The sequence below is a fragment of the Cardiocondyla obscurior genome, linkage group LG02, assembly GCF_019399895.1.
Source record: "Cardiocondyla obscurior isolate alpha-2009 linkage group LG02, Cobs3.1, whole genome shotgun sequence".
NCBI classification, from domain to species: Eukaryota; Metazoa; Arthropoda; class Insecta; order Hymenoptera; family Formicidae; genus Cardiocondyla; species Cardiocondyla obscurior.
In genome coordinates, this window is record NC_091865.1 from 7,091,469 (window position 1) to 7,110,018 (window position 18,550).

The 18,550-nt window shown below is 44.7% G+C and overlaps 1 protein-coding gene across 3 annotated transcripts in view; it reads right to left on the reverse strand.

The window, feature by feature from the left end:
* The window catches only part of LOC139113325 (pseudouridylate synthase RPUSD2), a 105,215-nt gene that overhangs the window by 73,857 nt on the left and 12,808 nt on the right, over nucleotides 1-18,550 (reverse strand). The window contains exon 1 of one of the 3 annotated variants that reach the window (XM_070674408.1): nucleotides 1,113-16,950. The exons of the other annotated variants lie outside the window; for them this stretch is intronic. Coding sequence (XP_070530509.1) covers nucleotides 1,113-1,265 — 153 coding nt within the window. The 5' untranslated portion in view covers nucleotides 1,266-16,950. Of the gene's footprint in view, nucleotides 1-1,112; nucleotides 16,951-18,550 lie in introns of those variants that run through there. 3 annotated transcript variants of the gene reach the window in all.

Genomic DNA, 18,550 nt, shown 5'->3' on the forward strand with positions numbered 1-18,550 from the left:
TATTTTAGATGCATTCGTCGTCGTACGCGCCGACTATTTAGATTTTACCTAGAATAGAAGCGCCCTGAGGACAGACAGACCAAATAACTGGATCGAATTTGGCACACGGACAGGTCTAATTATTTATAAATAGGAGAGTCCGTTACGCGACGCGCCGTATATATTGTTAACAATCATAATAATGTAATCAAATCAAACCATTATTGCGGCGGATCTAATTTCGGTGAACTTGCTTCGCCGATTGCTCCTCGGCTCCGAGCATCGTCGACGGTACGCGGGAAAAATATTTCGTGCATTTACCGAACGAAATTCACCCGAGTTGTCGACAGAAGAGACGCGTTCTAATGTTCGTCAATTAAATCGAGATTATTTATTGTTATATTCATGATTATTTCTTCGAATAACGTAATGCCTCTATTGCAACACGGCGTGATTCACGAAGAAGCGAGAACGCGGGCGCATCATCTTGCCGCTCACGTCACCGCGCATAACACTTGATGCAATCGCCCATAACGCGGCCTCTATCAACTATCATAGCTCCTAACTGATCTATTCCGATCTATACATCGTTCGCATCATGGGATATAAATAAATCCCGCCCCAAATATTTCCATTGACGAGCGAAGTCACTCAAAGCCGCGGCTCGCGATTCATTCCGCGAAGCAACATTGCGGCATTTCAATCGCTATTACTATTTCATCGATTCGCTCACGACGTGGCTCTTTCGCTCGAGGGCGCAGCGGCATGGCTCGGCGATAATGAGAAGAACGAGCGCGCCTTTCCCTCGCGATAACGAACTTTAAATCTCGGCGGACTCAAGGACTAAGATTTTCGCAGACCTGAGCGGGAGACGCGATAACGTTTGAGTCTCGGAGTCTCGAGCGGCGAAATCAATTTCCGACCTTTTTTCCAGCTGGCTTAACTCAATTTTCGGCGATGCATCGAGATCGCTCTCCCTTGATATCGTTGTATACTTTCAAAATAAAAATTTTCCCATTGCACGAAAAAGGTGCGCCAAACGTTCCCCGGGGAGGGGACAAGGAGGGGGTCAATGGCGAAGTTGCGAGGGCGCGGAAACGAAAGTTGACGCGGAGTGCGAGATTGTGGTTTACCTTACGTGGCTCCGGCGCGTAGATCCCAGGTAAGGGCGTCAGGAGGTGCAGGCCGGCTGGATTCGGGATGCCAGAGGCCGGGTGCCCGGGTGGGATCGGCAGCGGCACTAACTTCAGGCCCCAGGGCAGGTACCACGGCGCCGTGTGGTGCATCCTGACCGGTGGATCTCGATCGTCGGACGTTGGCCGAGAATGATTCGCACTCCGCGACGCGCGATTCTGACGGCGGTGCGACGATAATCGGGCGAAACGTGCGCGGAAACGAAAACGGCGGAACCAACGAAAACCCGACGGAACAGCACCCGCTTCGCACGGACGATCCTTTTTTTTTTTTCCTCGAGCGCCAGATGGTGAGGGACGTGAGGGGAATAGATGATCACCTTGGCATTTTTTTTGCGACGGCTACGGAGAGCTCCGGCGTACTATCTTCGCGGCTCTCGCAGACTAATGGCCCGCTCCTTTCTCGAGCGACGGGTTTTCTCACAACGGAGACGCGTCACACGAGGCGCGAAGGATAAGACGAGTTATTACGCGCGAACGCCGTCGTCATCGCGCGATAAGGTTATGTCCATCGAGGATGCGGTGCCGCGCTAGGAGCCGTGACACACGTGTCGCGCACTGGCCGTGTAAATTACGTCGCACACGGAGAACGAAGGGGAGAGAAAACGCTTGTATCGCTGGTGTAACAACGTTTCTCTCACGAGATATCTCTCCACAAGGACCTATACGAGGTGGAGGCGCGGTGTCGACTGATCGGGCGCTACGACGAGCACATGGCTGTATTGGCCGCGCGCGCTACCCCCACCATTGTTCCCTCCACTCCCGCCGTTGGGTCGCCACAACGAGTTTAGCTCGAATTATGCAAAATGTAATTATCAACAAATACCTAAATTGCATTCTGAATTCGTTATTATAAACCATTAAAGGAAGAAATGTCCGAATAAATCTCAAATGACAAACCGAAATATCTTTTATTCGCCAATTATCCTACCACTGTCTTTCTTTTTTTTTTCTTTTTCTTTTTTTTTTAATTTTTTATTAAGCTATTTCCTTGCGCTTCTGTGATAAAGTCAGAATAATTCTTTTAATTCTATTGCTTATTATAATGTCGATTTTGCCATTGTACTAAAATGTTAATAATATATTTAATAAAAAAAAAAAAAGCTTAAAATTCCATGTAGATTTGTACGTCCTGAAACGTTCTTTTCATCTACCGCAATGAAAATTATCCATTTACATTAGCGCTTTAAATTTTCCACTTGCAACAAAAGGATGAGGAAAGAAAAGAAACATCGAATTTCACAGAGCTGCAATCATGGGCTTAGAGAGCACAAAAATTTTGATAGACAAATGCAATCAGAGGGAATATTCCGAACCGAATCCGGTAACTTTGTTCAACGAAAATCTCATTTGCGTTGCTAGAAACCGATGGCGTACGGACGTCGCGGAATCGAGCTTTGATGTTCAGGATGCGACGAACGTCGACCTGTTCACGAGAATTAAGGGATATCCAACGGGCGGTAACTTATGCTGAATCCCGAGAATCATTCAGCTCGCTGGCTCGCTGATTTCGCAGCAGCCCTGTAGGACCGCCGAACAGAAGTGCTTGACGCATGTCTACGTCAGAGATATAACGTAGTTCCAATTCAGGAGTAATTTAGACACGAACCGAGAGAGCGAATGTCAATGCACACCGAGGATATAACGGAGACGTGCAACGCCGCAACGTAACAACAATAAAAACGTACATTAGATACGACAGTTAATGTTAATTAAGGCAATCGACGGCGCAAATAACAGGTGCAATTACGCGCGCAAGTAGCGATAATAAACGATAAAGGTGGGAAACTAATGATTAACGTAGCGCTCAATATGAGCTTCGCTTCCTGGAATCAGTAATCAACGTCGCTCTGCGGCGCGAGGACAAAAAAAAAAAAGAAGTAGTTTTCCATTTTATAATAAAGGCGAGGGGAGGGAAAGATTAAGTCTTCATTTCACGGTTTAGTAGCGTCACGTTTTAATTACGAGGTGAATTTGCGCCCGGGAACCGATACTCGCGTTCGCATCGCGCGCGCGCGCATTCGGAGGAATTATAATTAAGTACAGTTTAATTAGACTGTCCAGAAGTTGGACGTACACCCGGGAAACTGACCCCATCTAACTTCAATCCCGGGGACGGCTCGCGCCCGTCGTAATGCAGCCCCCGTCGGCTCAATTGTATCACTTATTTATCGATATTACTACTTTGAGAATTATGTACTCTCGGGCAAGTATCTCCGAAAAGCGGCAGGGATGTCGGACGGACGCGACTGGCACTCTAAAACACACGAACCGATGGAAGATGGAGCGCCGGCATTACGCGAAGTCGGTGTATCCAAAATGAAACTGAAGCGACCGATGTCGTTCCGCGGTGTTCGCCGAGGTAGAAAGACAAATATCTTGCGTGTAAACACACGATGCGTTTCCCTTCCATTCACTTTCGAGCTGCGGAGTGACGTCGGCCATTCCATTTCCACGGCATTGAAATGTATACAGGGTATACGCTTGAAAAGACGTATCCTGCATCGATATGGCGAGAACTTTTTTTTTTTTCTATTTGCCCCGACGGTACAAAGCGCGTAATTCGCAAAAATCTCTCGCGGCTTTCGTTCGTAAAAGAAAAATGATTGATGGTTGCTTATCGGCATATCTGTCATTTCTCCGTCCGGTTTTCGGGGTCCACAATTAAACGGAGGTCCCTGCACTGTATCATAAAAGACGGATATATCCATTCGTAAAAAAAAAAAAAATAACGTCTATCTGCTAAACGCGATCAATTTCTCAAATTGTCCTCCGCGATCCGTGCGGCATCCGGCGTAAATAACTGTGCGGGACGGGCAGGATGTAATATTTCAAAATAAATATTGACAAACGATTAACTGTGCACGAACGATTGGTGAATATTAATATTAATGCGCCGATAGCGTTTCTTGCAAATAACATGATTTTATCAGGTCTCTGAAATTCCCGGAATCGTTAATTAATAATTTCGTTTAATTAACACGTTAAAAGGATAAAAGGAACTCGCTGGGAAAAACAATCCGTTTTTATTATTTCATAAAAATTGAAAATCGCTTTGATGAAATTATGATCGAGTCTCGAAAGCACTTCTGACTGATTTTACAGCGAGTTCAGATATTGTTATGTAACTTAACGGAGGAGCAAGGAGACGAGAAAAACAACTGAAAACTTGGTGGAGGAAAAGAATCCACGACTTGCTTGTGACGTCGTATTAATCCAATCCAAGTTTTGCCTAGGAACCGAAAGAACACCACCGATGGCAGAACTCGCGGGCAGAAACTTTTCCTATTCGTATCGCAATAAAATTTACATTTCCGCATGCGCGTCTTGTCGAATCGGCAAAATGGATCTTAGGAATATCAGCTGAAGCGAACGTGAGCGAATATCTTAGCTGCCGCAAAATTCGCGGGATATTAGTAAAAATATAAGCAGTAAGGTCGTTCGCGACTAATGACCAAGTTTCCGATATTTTCTGGTCAAACGCAGTAACTTTCGAAACTCTTTATGAGTTCTTCATCGAGATTAAACTTTAGAATACCACGTAAAAGTAAGTTTTGTACCAAAAAAAGATTAATCCGATAGAAGAGGGGAGGGGGAAAAAAAAAAATTCTCCGGCAATCCGAACTAACGTTGTCGTGGAAACTAGATCTTCGAGCCCGATTCGCGACCTGGAAACTATAAAGGATCCTCACTCGCAGATAAAAGCCGAGAAGCGTGCATTATCGTAAAGTGTATTCGTCGTGAGCACATTTCACAGTTGAAGCAACCGCCATGCTCCTTTGTCCATCGAAATATAACGCATGCGTGTGCAAGATGCACGAGATGTAAAAGGAGATGTGTCGCTCGTACCGCTCGACCTCGAACGACTTTCCCTACATTCGGTCACACCCGTTATAAAGGTACTTTTATACTCGACACGCGACGGATCGTTGACATGGGGGGCACCGGGGCGACTTTTGCGTAACACACATTAACGTAACATAGTCGTATCACTCGATACGGGAAAATGCACGCACGAGCCGCACGCAGAATCGCGTGCGCGATTAAAAATTTTCCCTGACGCGCGTCCCACTTTTACGGACATTTAGTACCCATTCATACAAATCGATACGCTCGGCAAACATATATTTTAGATATATCTACAAAATAATAATAAAAAATATGCGATATGCATCTGTGGCTTAGCGCGAAAGAATTAGCTCGAAATAAATAATTTTCAGATTATCAACGGCAACAGGCCGAATTAACGTTAGTTTTGTTTTTTATTAATTTTTAATCATAATTACCGGGAGTCACGTTCATTTATTTCCTTTCTCTCTCGCTCCTTTTCTCTTCTCTCTTTTTATATCGTGACAGATCAAGCCGGTCGCTCGACTTACTAACACTTCACAGCTTATTCGAATGACGTAACGTGAATACGCAAATTGTAATCCACTTACACGAGAAACAAATGTTAACTGTCAAATTACTGTCTCTTGATAATCCTGCAGCGATCTTCTCTATCGCATCGATCAGTGCCTACAAAGATGCAAGACTTTCCGGGTCAGCCCGATCAAACGTGTAAAGGTAAATCGAATGCAGTATACATTTACAACCCTTTAATATAAATAACAATATAAATAACGTATTCCTTGTAAATTTCTCCCGACAAAGAAACGAAATAAGGAGAAAGAGATATATATGGAGAGCTCCTCCAAGGAATAGAATCGCGTGAACGGAACGTTAAAAATTACGACGAACGGAGAGCCGCCGGTCGACGAAGAAAAACGCAAGTTTATAATTGATTAAAAGTAACGACGCCGAATGTACGAGTTTCGCGACGTATAAGTGCGCATGCAGAACGTATTTACCGAAGGTGTGCCTTCCGGTGCCGCCACCCCCGTAGCAGACTTTTCTTCCTAAACCGAAATAGACGACTGCGGGTGGTTCTCCAGCCGGCAATCTCGTCTCTCAGAGGCTCAAGGAGAATTACAGTCGCGTGTATCTTCTCCACTTGGTGCTATAACTCGCGTGGGTGGACAAAGAGTCGCGCCCCTGGCTATTTACTCTCGTGATATTTGTACGCCGTCGGATAAAAGAGGCCTCGCGGCGCCGCGATCTCATTGCAGTAGTTTTCGAAAGGAAAACCGGCGCGAGCCCGTGTCATCGCGTTAGACATTTTTGTCGACTTGCCAGTAAGAATCGCGAGCGAGCTCGCGACGGCAGCAACAAAGACCTATCAAAAGTGATAAAAAAATCCCGACGGTAGAAAACACTACGTTGCCTCACGGCGTCTTGAAAAATAATACGACGGAGTCTCGAAAAGCCGAGGCGGTGGATTTTGGCGGTTTGTAAAAGGTGGCCGGGGGTACAGCAAAAAGAGAGATTCTGGCCGGCATTCTCAAACGAGAGAAGTAGTTTCGCGTTAAGACCGGCCCGGTTGTTTAAAAGGCACCTGTCGTCAGTTTGTCATTCGCAATAGAGGGATTGCCGCGCGAGACTCGACCGTCTGCAAATAATTTACGGCACGTATGGGGAAAAGGAAAAAGAAAACGCGAGACGATCAAGTATAATAGGCTACTACGACTTTGTGCAGCTCATGGCACAGGCACAACTGTTCGATTAGGAATGCGCTCGATGCACCGGCACTCACCTCCGCGTAAAACGGAGGCGGACATAGTTGGATCAGGCTCTAGTGAACTTTTAGGAATTTCGCCACGACGTGCCGCGAATGGCCGGAAATAAAGCGATTATGAAGTTGAATGAGCTAAATTTTCGAAAATCATGTCGCGCGTAAAAAATCGATGTCTATTTTACAAACATTCCTTTTTCAGATTCGCTAATATCGTTCAAGATAATAAATAATTTTCTCATACATAAGAGAAACTCTCGCTATATTCGAGCATCGTAACTGGATATCATACATAATTATGGCAGATTAATTATACTAACTCTTAAAACTTATATGTGCTAAAAGCGCTTGTCAGAATTAGTTTAGCGAGTGTGAAGAGTAAATTATTATTAGAATTATAAAAATGAACGACTCAATCCAATATTACGATTCGTTATTCTGTATCAGGATTTACAATTTTAATTAATCTTTAAGGTACGTCATTAAAACATTGCACGATACTTGTAAGCCACGTACACGAAACTAATTGAAATTTTAATAAAACGAAATTTATCTGCATATACGTGGATACGTGTGTGATTTTAATTTACATATGAATTAAATAAAGTAAAGTGATTCAGCGACATGGGAAGCACAAAAAAGGTAAAGAGTTAAATATCAGTAACGCCGAAGTCAATGTGCAGCCGTGCTGCAACAATGGCTACTAGCATGCACGATTTTGTCGATAAATCGATGACCAAGCGATGCATTTTAACGGCCGCGACCGTTTACGCGCGTTGCCGACGTAGTGTAAATTTGTCGACCTGTACCTGGTACAGAGAACTTCACTTTTCGAACACGTTAACAAAAAAAAAAAAAAAAAAAAAGGGGGTGTTAAATAGAACATGTTCGAAGCTATATATTCTGGCAAAAAAACAACTATCTAGCTTGTAAACGCGCTGCATAGGTTGAGAAATTATACAGACACAATTTACTACAAATTATTATACGCGTATAAAATGTTTACTAGTACGTTACAGTATCAACGTAGCTAAACTCAAACTTTTTTGACAATATAAACATTCTGGAGAACAAATCAGCATCGCAAAAGGTAAAAATCTCTTTTTCAAATATGGAAAATAAACTAAATTTTGATAAAAGATATAATTTATATTCCAAATTTTTTTTTTTTTAATAAAATCTACTTTCTAGATTAATGCTTTAATAAATTAAATATGCAAGTGCAAATCAAATTATAAATTAGAAATAATGTAATCTTATATATTTGTAAGCATTGAAAATATCTTGGCAACATCCATATTTTCACAAAATTTCTCATTCATACAGTACAGAATTGGCAAGTGTGGCGAAAATTCCACACGGTAGCGAACGATGCCATCCCATTTCGTGCACGAAAATTTCGCACACGGTAGCAACCGGTAGTGACTACACTTTATACCGAGGGAAATGTTTTATTTACGACAGCTACAAAAGTCTAAAAAGGTTCCGTTTATAGAAATTGTACATCAAAATGATAGTATCTAGTTTTTTAATTAAAAATAAAAATAATACTCTCATCTTCTATCGTGTTAATTATATCTCACAGCGCGTTAACATCTCATTTTCAGATGTAATTAATATAGTGCTATTTTCAAAATAATTCCTGATATATGTTCAAATGACATTTTTTTTTAATATAAAATATTTAATAATACCACTAGGTAATAACAAAGCGTGCCACATTTGCACGTTCCTTTAACTTTTGAATTATTTTATTTAATAATGTTTTTTAACTTGACTATTTTATCTCGACTATTTCATAAGGTCGACTGACCTTTCAAATCTCCTAGCAACAATATTTAAAATTTTACGTTTTCCAATAGTGCGCTTCTTCATTTTAAATTTGACGTTTGCACGTCTCTCTAATTTTTCGATAATTTTAGTTATAGAATTTTTTTTTTTTACAATAATTGAACATTGCCAGGCACGTGATTTGCTGTCGCGCTGAAGAAGTGATTGATTTAATTGCATAAAATACCTCAACGTATCCACTAGCTGCAAGTTTATTAAAGTTTGTTTCTTCGGTCGGGAGACATAAGCTCGCGCGTTATTTTTCATCCCCAAAAAAAAATTTCACGACTATTCTTTTCGTTATATAAAATTAATATTATAAATAGATATCTTCGTAAATAAACAAAATTTTTTTTTCTACCAACAAAAATCATTAAAACTTAAACTAGTTAAATCATTACTAAGGGATCTGCTATCTTTTTTTAGAAAAAGATGGTATTGTAATAAAATCTAAAAATAAAGTCAAGTGATAATTAGACTGTTAATATCGCATTAAAAATAAAAATTTAACTCGACCATTCATGCTCGTACCGTAAATCCACAATATTATAAACGCCACGTATGAAAATGTCACGTGTGAAAAGTATGAAATCTGGAGCGCTTCAAAGTATTATATTATGAATTACCGAGCCATGAATTATCGCAATATATTATATCTTGTTTATTCTCTCGGTGAGATACCAAAAAAAAAAAAATCAAAGTTTTACGTCATGAAACCTCGTTATTAAAATAACAATTTATCCCGAATCGTCGAGTATCCTGAACAAAGTATCGTCTCATCGCCGAATAATTTTCTCTCGCCTGACAATGAAATATTAATGTAGTGGAAACGCGATTGGTCAGCTGGCAGTTTTATCTGCGAGCTCATTTGAACAGCAGAAATAAAAGGGACCCGATAAAGAACATCTCGCGCTGGCGCGTCTGTTTCTCAGCTACTTAATCATGTGACAGGTTTTTACGAGACGATGCACGGCCACCTATTACTGCTAACGAGGCCGTTAATATCGCACATCAAAGTAACCGAGCCTCGTAGTTGAAAAGGTCTGAACCCCAATGAATGAGTATGTGTTTAGTGTTTCGACATTTCATTATCGACAAACTTTACGACGGTCTTTAGGGACTCGTCGCTGACACGTGCTTCCTTTGAAATGGAACTAGTTCGTTTCGTCGTCGTCGTCGATCCACGGTTCACGCGACATTTTCTCATTCGAAAGAGATCAAGAGAAAACAAAGTTTTCACGTAAAAATAACGGCGACTCTGTTACCACCAGATGCTACTACTATTGACACGACCTACCTCACGGCAGATCCAGTGTTGGATCACTAGTACAAATTGGAGAATGAGAGAAAGAGAGAGAAAGAGAGAAGCGTGTATTAACATGACGACGCAGCTGATCAGGTAATTACATTTTAATTGGTTCACGTCGTTTTCGAGTGTTTAATATCGTTCATTTATCTCGCCGGACAATCGCCAATTGAATGATCAAACGGAGAAAATTCGATTTTTCAATTATTAATGTTTCTAAGATTCCAAACGTGTTTCTATGCGACGCGCTGATTTAACGTTCGATCGCCAGAGTTGAGCTTAATAAATCTGACCCAATTATTTGAGCAGATGCATGCACGAAGGCAGTCCGACGTATCGATTGTGCGGTGAATATCGGTACTTCATTTAAGGCCCGACTGTAACATATCATTGCAGCTAAACAAATCCCCGACGTATAAAACGCGCAATATTTGTCCGACTGACCCTGATAAATAAATCTCACGTCACAATCGAGCACAAATGTCGGTCAAAATAAAAAGAAAAAAAAACGATTATTTAATAAATTGGCACGCCAGACGTATATAATTACAGTCCGAAAATAATATCCAAGATGTCTAAAATACGTACGTCTCCATAGAACTATCCCGTAAAGACTTGGATGATTCATAAATTTATAAATTACTTCCTACACATTGCGGAAATCCTACATCACGGAAATTTAACAAATTACCGTATACACGTAATAGTTATATCTCATAAACCTATTCATTTTTCACAGAGGCGGGAAGTTGCGTATATTTACATGAGGCGTGTGATCTGCCTTTCGGCAGACGAACAAATAATAAATCGTCTCGGAGATCAAGGAAAGCGCGAGTTATTTGCACCGCCGTCTTTCCATCTCTAGCCAATTACGGCACCGCACCGAAAACGTCGTGCATAATTTTGTTCTTAAATATTTCACGCCGTATCGGCGATCGTGATGTCTATGTATACGCGAATCACGATAAAACGTTAAACGTCACCTCGTCAAACGCCGGCGACGCCAAGAAGCGTTAATTTCGGGCTCTACTCGGTCTCTTAAATATTTTTTCTTTTTTTTTTTTCTTTTCGAGAATTGTAACTCGGGCAACTTTGCCGAGGACGAACGGATCAAGTATCGGACGAAGACGGTCGCGAGTCCAGTTAAAAATAATGCCATAAAATACGCAATATTTTATTTCAGTCCGGCCGCGACGAGTCGGGAAATTCAATGCTCCGCATTGCAGTCGAGAGATGCACTACCGAATCGCCTTAGCTTAAGCTTAGTCCTCTTTAGCCCGCTTTAGCCGGCCACGTCGTATCTCACTTGCCACGTAGCAGACATCATTTTTCATCGCGAATGCGCCATCTCCACCGCGAAAACACCACGACGCGGCATAATGATAGCCGCGCGACTGCGACTACTTACATTATTTAACTCTTTACGCTCCGTCCGTATTAGCGGTAAGCTGGCATCCGACCCCGTACATCTCTCGCAAGAGCCGATGTAGGGCGACTTTATAAAACGCGGGGCTAAAGCTTATCCCTAACGAAACCCGGCATCGGTTGAATATAAATTCAGATTGCACCCCAATTAACGATTCGTTTCACAAAGCTTCTAAAGAAATGTTAATATTTCGCGAAGATAAATGATAATAATAAATTTCATGAAATAAATTCTAAAGTTATTTTAATTCTTAACGGATCGTTTGCGCGTTTCGAGTTTGCGACATAGGAAGCTAAGGGAAATTAATTTCACACGTCCAATAAATATGACTTGCAAATATTTAATTTCGCACGAAATGCGTTCGCAATTTAGAATGGTTCCGTCGCAATGAGATAAACGAGATTTGTTTCTTTTTTTTTCCAAGAGTTCTAATTTACGTTGCAGTGCCCTGAAGGGGTATATTGTGTCGCTTGGCAACAGGTGAAGGACGTTAATTAAGAAGTTCGCGCGCTAGTATTTCAAGCAAAACCCGAGTCTCCGGGTGCCGAGGGTGCCCTCCCGTAAGGACAATTTACACGCGGGCGTTTAACGCGATATGAATGTTGCGCTCGCTGCAACAACGTGTTAACGACGACCGGCTAACGAGGGTGATCCGCTTTTGTAAGGCACGGACGTCGGACGAGCTGTTTTATTTTGCAATACACCTAGACGCCGAAATTGCGGTTAACCGCATTATTCCGAGAATAATCACGCGAAGCGCTTTTCGCCAACTATTTCCGCGGAGGGAGGAAAAAAAATTCAGCCGAGTCTAAATTCTCGTATCGCTGTATCCACTTCCTGAAACTCCGATCTCTATCCGAAGGAAAATGGATTGGTCTTGGCACAGCCGTGCGTGCATCGCCTCTGGCAACGAGTAAAACTTAATTAAGGAGCTGTCCACGGTATTTCGGTCGAATTACGCGACACACGTCTCCGCGCGGCGATGCGGCGGCGATACAGGCGCGAGCTATCGGAGTCGCGATCGTTGACCGTGCCGAGCTATTCTGCCGGTCCGCGACGGAATTCGGTTTTTCCGCTGACCAAGTACTCTTCACCTCTTGACGGAGGCGTCCGCGCTGCCCGCGGTCTCGCGCCGTCGAGCCCACGTGCGTATCTTTTCCCGTAGGCACCGGGGGCTCCGCGAAGCGCCTTACGATTGGCAAAGAGAGACAAATGCGGCGGGACAGAAATTGGCCGTGGCAAGTCGGGGACGAGGCAGACAGACGAGAGGTACCGGGAAAGTGCGCGGGAAGGAGAAAGAACGAGAGAGGATGACGAAAACATGGAGTCGAACGGAGGGCCGCGACGTGACCGTGCCAGCCTCGAGTTATTCGCATAAGCCGCCCCATCGGCCATTTTCCTCTTCCTTCCTACTCCGCCTTCTTCTGACTCCCCGTCGGCTCTTGACGAAAGGAGTGCGCGATTCAATTATATCCAAATTGCCGAAAGCTCCGAAAACTACACGGGACTCCTGCGCACGTTGACGCGCCCGATATAGGATAGCGAGGGAGATGTACGAGAGAACGTGAGATTTGGTAAGCGCAGTCTGGTCTGGCCGCCCTTATATACATTTCGCAGTTCAAACGCGACTGCGGTGTATCTGGATTATAGGCGCAAAGAAAATAGAGAAGTAGCGCGCCGGAAAGCCTGGAGCATGAAAAATGCATGTCGCGGTGAGAATCGTATACGAAAGGAGTTTGTCGCGGACGAGCCGAGACCCCGGGGGTAATCTAATACGCACCCGTTACGCTCAGCCAAGAGCTATCCGTTCTCCGCGTGGAAGTACAATGGATTTCGGATTGATAAAAAGTTCCGGCCCGCAGGGAGGAGTGCGAGGGCGGGTTCAAAGTTCATCCGGAAATGACGCCGGGCGGGCGGCTGCCGCCGATTGAACTCGGTGCACCGGTTAATTTCGGATTAATATAAATAAATACGCGACTAACGCACCCCTTTCGCTCACTTCCCCGCACGTTTGCCGTAGAAATACATCTGCTTTTCCGAGGAAGAGGTAACGGTCCCGCGACCGCGTCGAGGCTGCACGCGCAGCGGGACGAGAAGGAGCAGACGGTGGAAAGAGGCAGACAGTGGACAGACATTATATTTAGCGCGAGCACGTGGCGGCGCGGCCGGGTATCTCTCGGCCCCTTACCCCCGGTGGATAGGACGGTCGGTCTGTCTCCCGGAAAAGCTAATGGCAGTGTGTGAGTACCTGTTGCCCCTGGGGACACCCAGACATTTCTCCCGATGCTCTTTCCTCCTTTCTCTCCCACCGCGGATCTGCAATTCGCTCCCGGAGCAAGTTGCACTCGCGGCATCAACATCAGCATTACCGCCGCTACCACCACGCGTCTCCCCCATAATCAGTAGAAATCGAAACTGCCACGGGACCGCGGGGACAAGGGGGGTCGTCGGAACGCCTTGGCCGCGGTCCAGATTTAACTGCTTTTCACGAGAAATCGAGAGAGAGAGATAGAGAAAGACCGACCGATCGCTCGCCTACGATGACGACTACGCGTCGTTTCGCTAGATTATTATAGCGCCGACAACTTTTGGCTAATGACGTCGCGTGCGTCGGATTAACGGCCGTCACCTCCTCTCCGACAAATCGCCGAAATCTTTTGATCGCGGTGCCAAATCGGCCGTTATAAGGTGAATATCAAAATCTGCCTGATAAGCGGGATATACTTTTAAATTTCACGATCACGGTTTGAATTGGGATTTCGAAACTTTCGACTTTGGGGCAATATAACTATTTCAAGGAGTAAATGTACTTTACCGAAAATATCTTGCATCAGTCGTTGACGAATTAGCAATGCGGCTATATCTATCGCCCGCGGCGTACGTATAGAAGCTATTTATTTAGCACACGTGACACCCTTTGATCCAGTATACGGTGGTTCGGTTAGTATACGAACGAACATATTCATAGCACCGGTATACCTATTCGTCGCCGCCACGACCGACATCCGTAACGATTCCACATTTATTCGTCCACGTTTTATCTCCACGTTTCGTTTATACTTGCGGCATTATGCCGGGCAGCCCGGCGAAAAAATAAAGCACGTCAACGCGGCCCGTATATATTTAACATTATTAGATACCTGGATAAATAAAGTCGCGAAAGCTGCTAAATGAATAATTTAACGAGAAAGAGTTAAAATAAATGGGCTCAGAAAATTTCGCCGTTGTGCCGCGACCGCTTCCGTTTCGCGCGAAAGAAAATTTTTAATCCGTTGCAAAACGTTATTTGTTAACCGCGGCTACGTCGCTTTTTGGTTCAAGGTTTGTTTTTTCTCTTTTTTTTTTTTCTTTATTTTTTTATCATTTTTTCCTCTCCAAGGCGGCGTTATAACAGAAATTAAGAGACGGAGAGACAGATTGCACAAGCGGCCACTGTGACGTAAGGACCCCGTTACATTCAGACGATATTACATAGGTACAGAATGCCCGTGAGGCTTCCGATTAGGCGAAAGTAATTGCCACGTGCGGTCCGACGGGAGATCCCGAGATTGCCTCGTGCAAATTCAGCCGGACGTTCCCATCGCGCGATGACCTATTAACTCCATCATATCTTGACCGACATACTGGCGAATGCTGTTTTCGACAGCGGGGCCGATCATAATTCATACATCGGTACGAGGCTGGTATCGGTGCTCCTTTATTGTCGCAATTGATCAATCATCCCGGCTGACTCGATATTTTACGTCATGCTTCATTCGGTGAACAATACAAATCTCTCGCGTCGGAATATAAACAATTTCCGCCGCATTACTGTCGCTTCAGAGTTCATTGGGTTCACTTCGCGCACTGCCGGCGCCAAATTTCGTACGACGCATATTCGCACACACGCCAATTATTAACCCGACGTATATCGCCCCGGCTTCGTAGCGAATGCATTGAAAGCTTGAATATATAAATACCTCTATAGACGATGATTAGAATTAGCTTTGAACCGCCCTCGCTTTGTGCGACGTAATAATAATTCCGCGCTCTCGTAAGTTCAGAAGTAAAACTGTGTAACCAGATAATACCGCGAGCCGCTCACGTATCGACGAAATTATCCCCGCGCGATGACATATGCATTGCCCGAACTCCAAATCGCAATCCAAACTCACCTAAGCCTTGAAACGTATTAATAGTTATGCAGAGCGAGATTATTGGGGAGCGCACGGGCAAATAATTAAGCCGTTGCACCAGCCACGTCTCTTAATTACCACGAATTAACAAAATAGAACGAGCGCCCAAAACTATTTGGAAAAGAAAAATAATAATAATGAAAAGGAAATGTACGAAATTGCTATGAATCATGTTTTATCAATCGCTGCGGAACACCTGCACGTTCTAGCCGCAGTATATATAAAATGCAGTCCCGTAGTTCCCAGCCGAGCAGTTGTCCGACGGTATTTCGCGCGGTGGTAATTCTCGCCGCTTTACGGCTCCCGACACCTTGCCGTTTCGCGGATGCAAATTGTCACGTAAAAAAGCGCCGAGTAAAAAGTCAAAATGGAAGGAAAAAAAAAATAAAAAAATAAATAAAAAAAAGAGCACGCAGAACGCTCAGAGCCGCTGGACCGAGACGCGGCATCGAGTCGGCCGACTTTCACTACTTGCGCGAGGCTGACCGGCTCTCGCGCGTCGAAATCCGCGCGCGCGGATAGGCGAGATAGAATAAAAGGGAAAGAAAAAGGCAAAAGTGGAAAAACCGGAAATCAACGGAATGTCGAATCATCGCGTCACCCGGCTGCGCGAGAGCCCCGTTACAGAAACAAACGCGAGCGTGATGTAACGTTATTAGTACCAGCTGGTTGTGTACCGGGAAACTACGAGACCGTCTCTTCCTACGAAATTGATTTACTCGCTTCTTCACGGACCTGTCAACGTCACCCACCGCTGCCGAAGAAAAATATTTCATTAGGCATACGTGGTAAAATTTTTTTTTCTTTTTTTTTTTTGTGCGCAATAAACGCGGATATTGCCGACCAGCGATTGAAGTGATTACCATTAACGATCGGTTATGGTTTAACACGTTGTTATTTAACGCGAGAATATGTTAACGATATTACGTGCCGCGTTAGCACAAGAACGCGGAATTTTATTCGGATTCTTGTTCGTACTACGTTATATAGCGGCGACTAAGATATTAGCTTCTTGATGGATTATCCGGTAAAAGTGGCTGATGCAGTCGCCACTTTTCTCTGATCTTTCCCGATGTCACGCTCGAAGGGAGACCGATGTGATATTATCAAAACGCGGAGCACGCGATGTGCCCCTCTCTCTGTCTCTTTCTCGACAACGACCGACGAGAAAAATGCTCGTAGCGAGAAACATCTACGACGTGGATCGATGGAATCCTAGGGAGCACGTGGATGTAAGCTCGCGGATCGCGACGGAAATTCGCGGAATCTTCGAAGCGCGACGCTCGCGGATCATATCGGGATAACTGAACGGGACGGAAATCGAGATCCGTCCTGGATGGGATATAAACGACGTCGATGGCGAATCCACGATCGAGTTCGCGGCGGAACGAAAGGTAAAGTTTCCCCCCGCAAAGTCGTTAAACGAGTGATAACAATGCTCGAGTTGGCACTCCGTCGGCGAGCACAGCTCTATAAATTCGGCAGTCACGGCCACGCGCTCCACCGCGGGCTATTTTCAGCTTCATAAAAACTTATGTTGAATTGTCGGAATTATGGTTCATGAAGTAACGAGGGCACGTGCTCGATGAAAATATGTTTGTTCCCGAGCCCGTGATACCCGCGCAAACACGCCGTCATTACATCCGCTTCCCTAAGTTTAGACGATATCCCCATTGTCCCGAGGAACTGTTCGAATTCCTTCAAATCCTTTCGAATGCGGAGTAAGGAGATAAAAGGTAATTTCGTGAACGCGCGATTAGATTCGATTACGATCGCTCGCAATTTCGCCAACGTGATCGATTTCGGATCGGGTTATTCGATAATTTAAATATTATCCGTATATTGTTCGCTCGCGACTTGTTACGGAAGATAAAATCGTTCCCATTCGATATATCTCCGCCGCTTCTCGCAATATCGTCGATCCGGTTCCATCAATGTGATTTATATAGACATATAGAGTAAGATATATAGAATAAGAGAGTCGAGGCACGAGGAAAATGCGCGGCAGAATTTATCTTCGTGGCGCACGCAATCTCTTCAGAATCTTTCCCAGACTCTTACGTAACAATTGGTTGTGCAACAAAATTTTTCGCGCCGTGCAAGCGTTAATTATGAGTTTTAGAGCGGCGTAGGGAAGTCGAAACAAACGGATCGAAAATAGACAGACGGAGGCTGCGGCGCGTCGCGGTCGGATGCCAGCTCGGCAGAATTACGAGAAGCGCGGAGATGACGCGGGTAAATCAGGAAAACGAGAATGTCTTCTTAGAGACGGCTTTTTGACGGCGAGGTACGACGCCTTTCGTCTCCGATTTCGACGTTTTCGAGCGTCTTTTAACGGCGAGCGAGCGGAATGGCGGGCCGCGAGATGCGTAAAGAGCCACCGGAGCATACGAGGACAGAAATAGTTGGACGCAGCGGAGTGGCCGCAGGGTGGCCTGCCGCTCATTTCGAAGACGCGGGACCGACGATCCACATACGGAACGTATGCGCATACCTTCCGCCCGCGGAATCGCGGCAACGCGACGGCGACGATAATTATAAACGCGGGTCGCGCCACACGGTGCGGCCCTCGACAAAAGGGTGTTCTACGTTCCTATTTTATCCCACGGGGCTTCCTTTTACGAGCGACGTGTTGTCGCGGGACGCCGCTAATACGAGTTAATAAATCGCTCTGCATGAATCACCGCCGTCTCCCGAAGACGCGTGCCTTTTGCTCTTAACGCGTACGCGACGGCGAATATAACCACGCTCGTATCGAACAGCGACGAGACACTCGCGAATCTCTCGACCAGGGCCAGCCAGCGAAAAGCGACGGGACTTAATAGGATAACAAAAGGCCGCATTAAATTAACGCGCTCACGACCGGACACGCGTACCATACGGAGATGATATTTTAACAATAATAAAATAATTTGTTTACCGCATCGCGCGCGCAAAACGCGCGCTGGTTAACATAATTTCGGCAACGTGGTCGCGCGGCACAATGAGCATGCATATATCAAACGGTAATGCAATGTACATACACGCCGG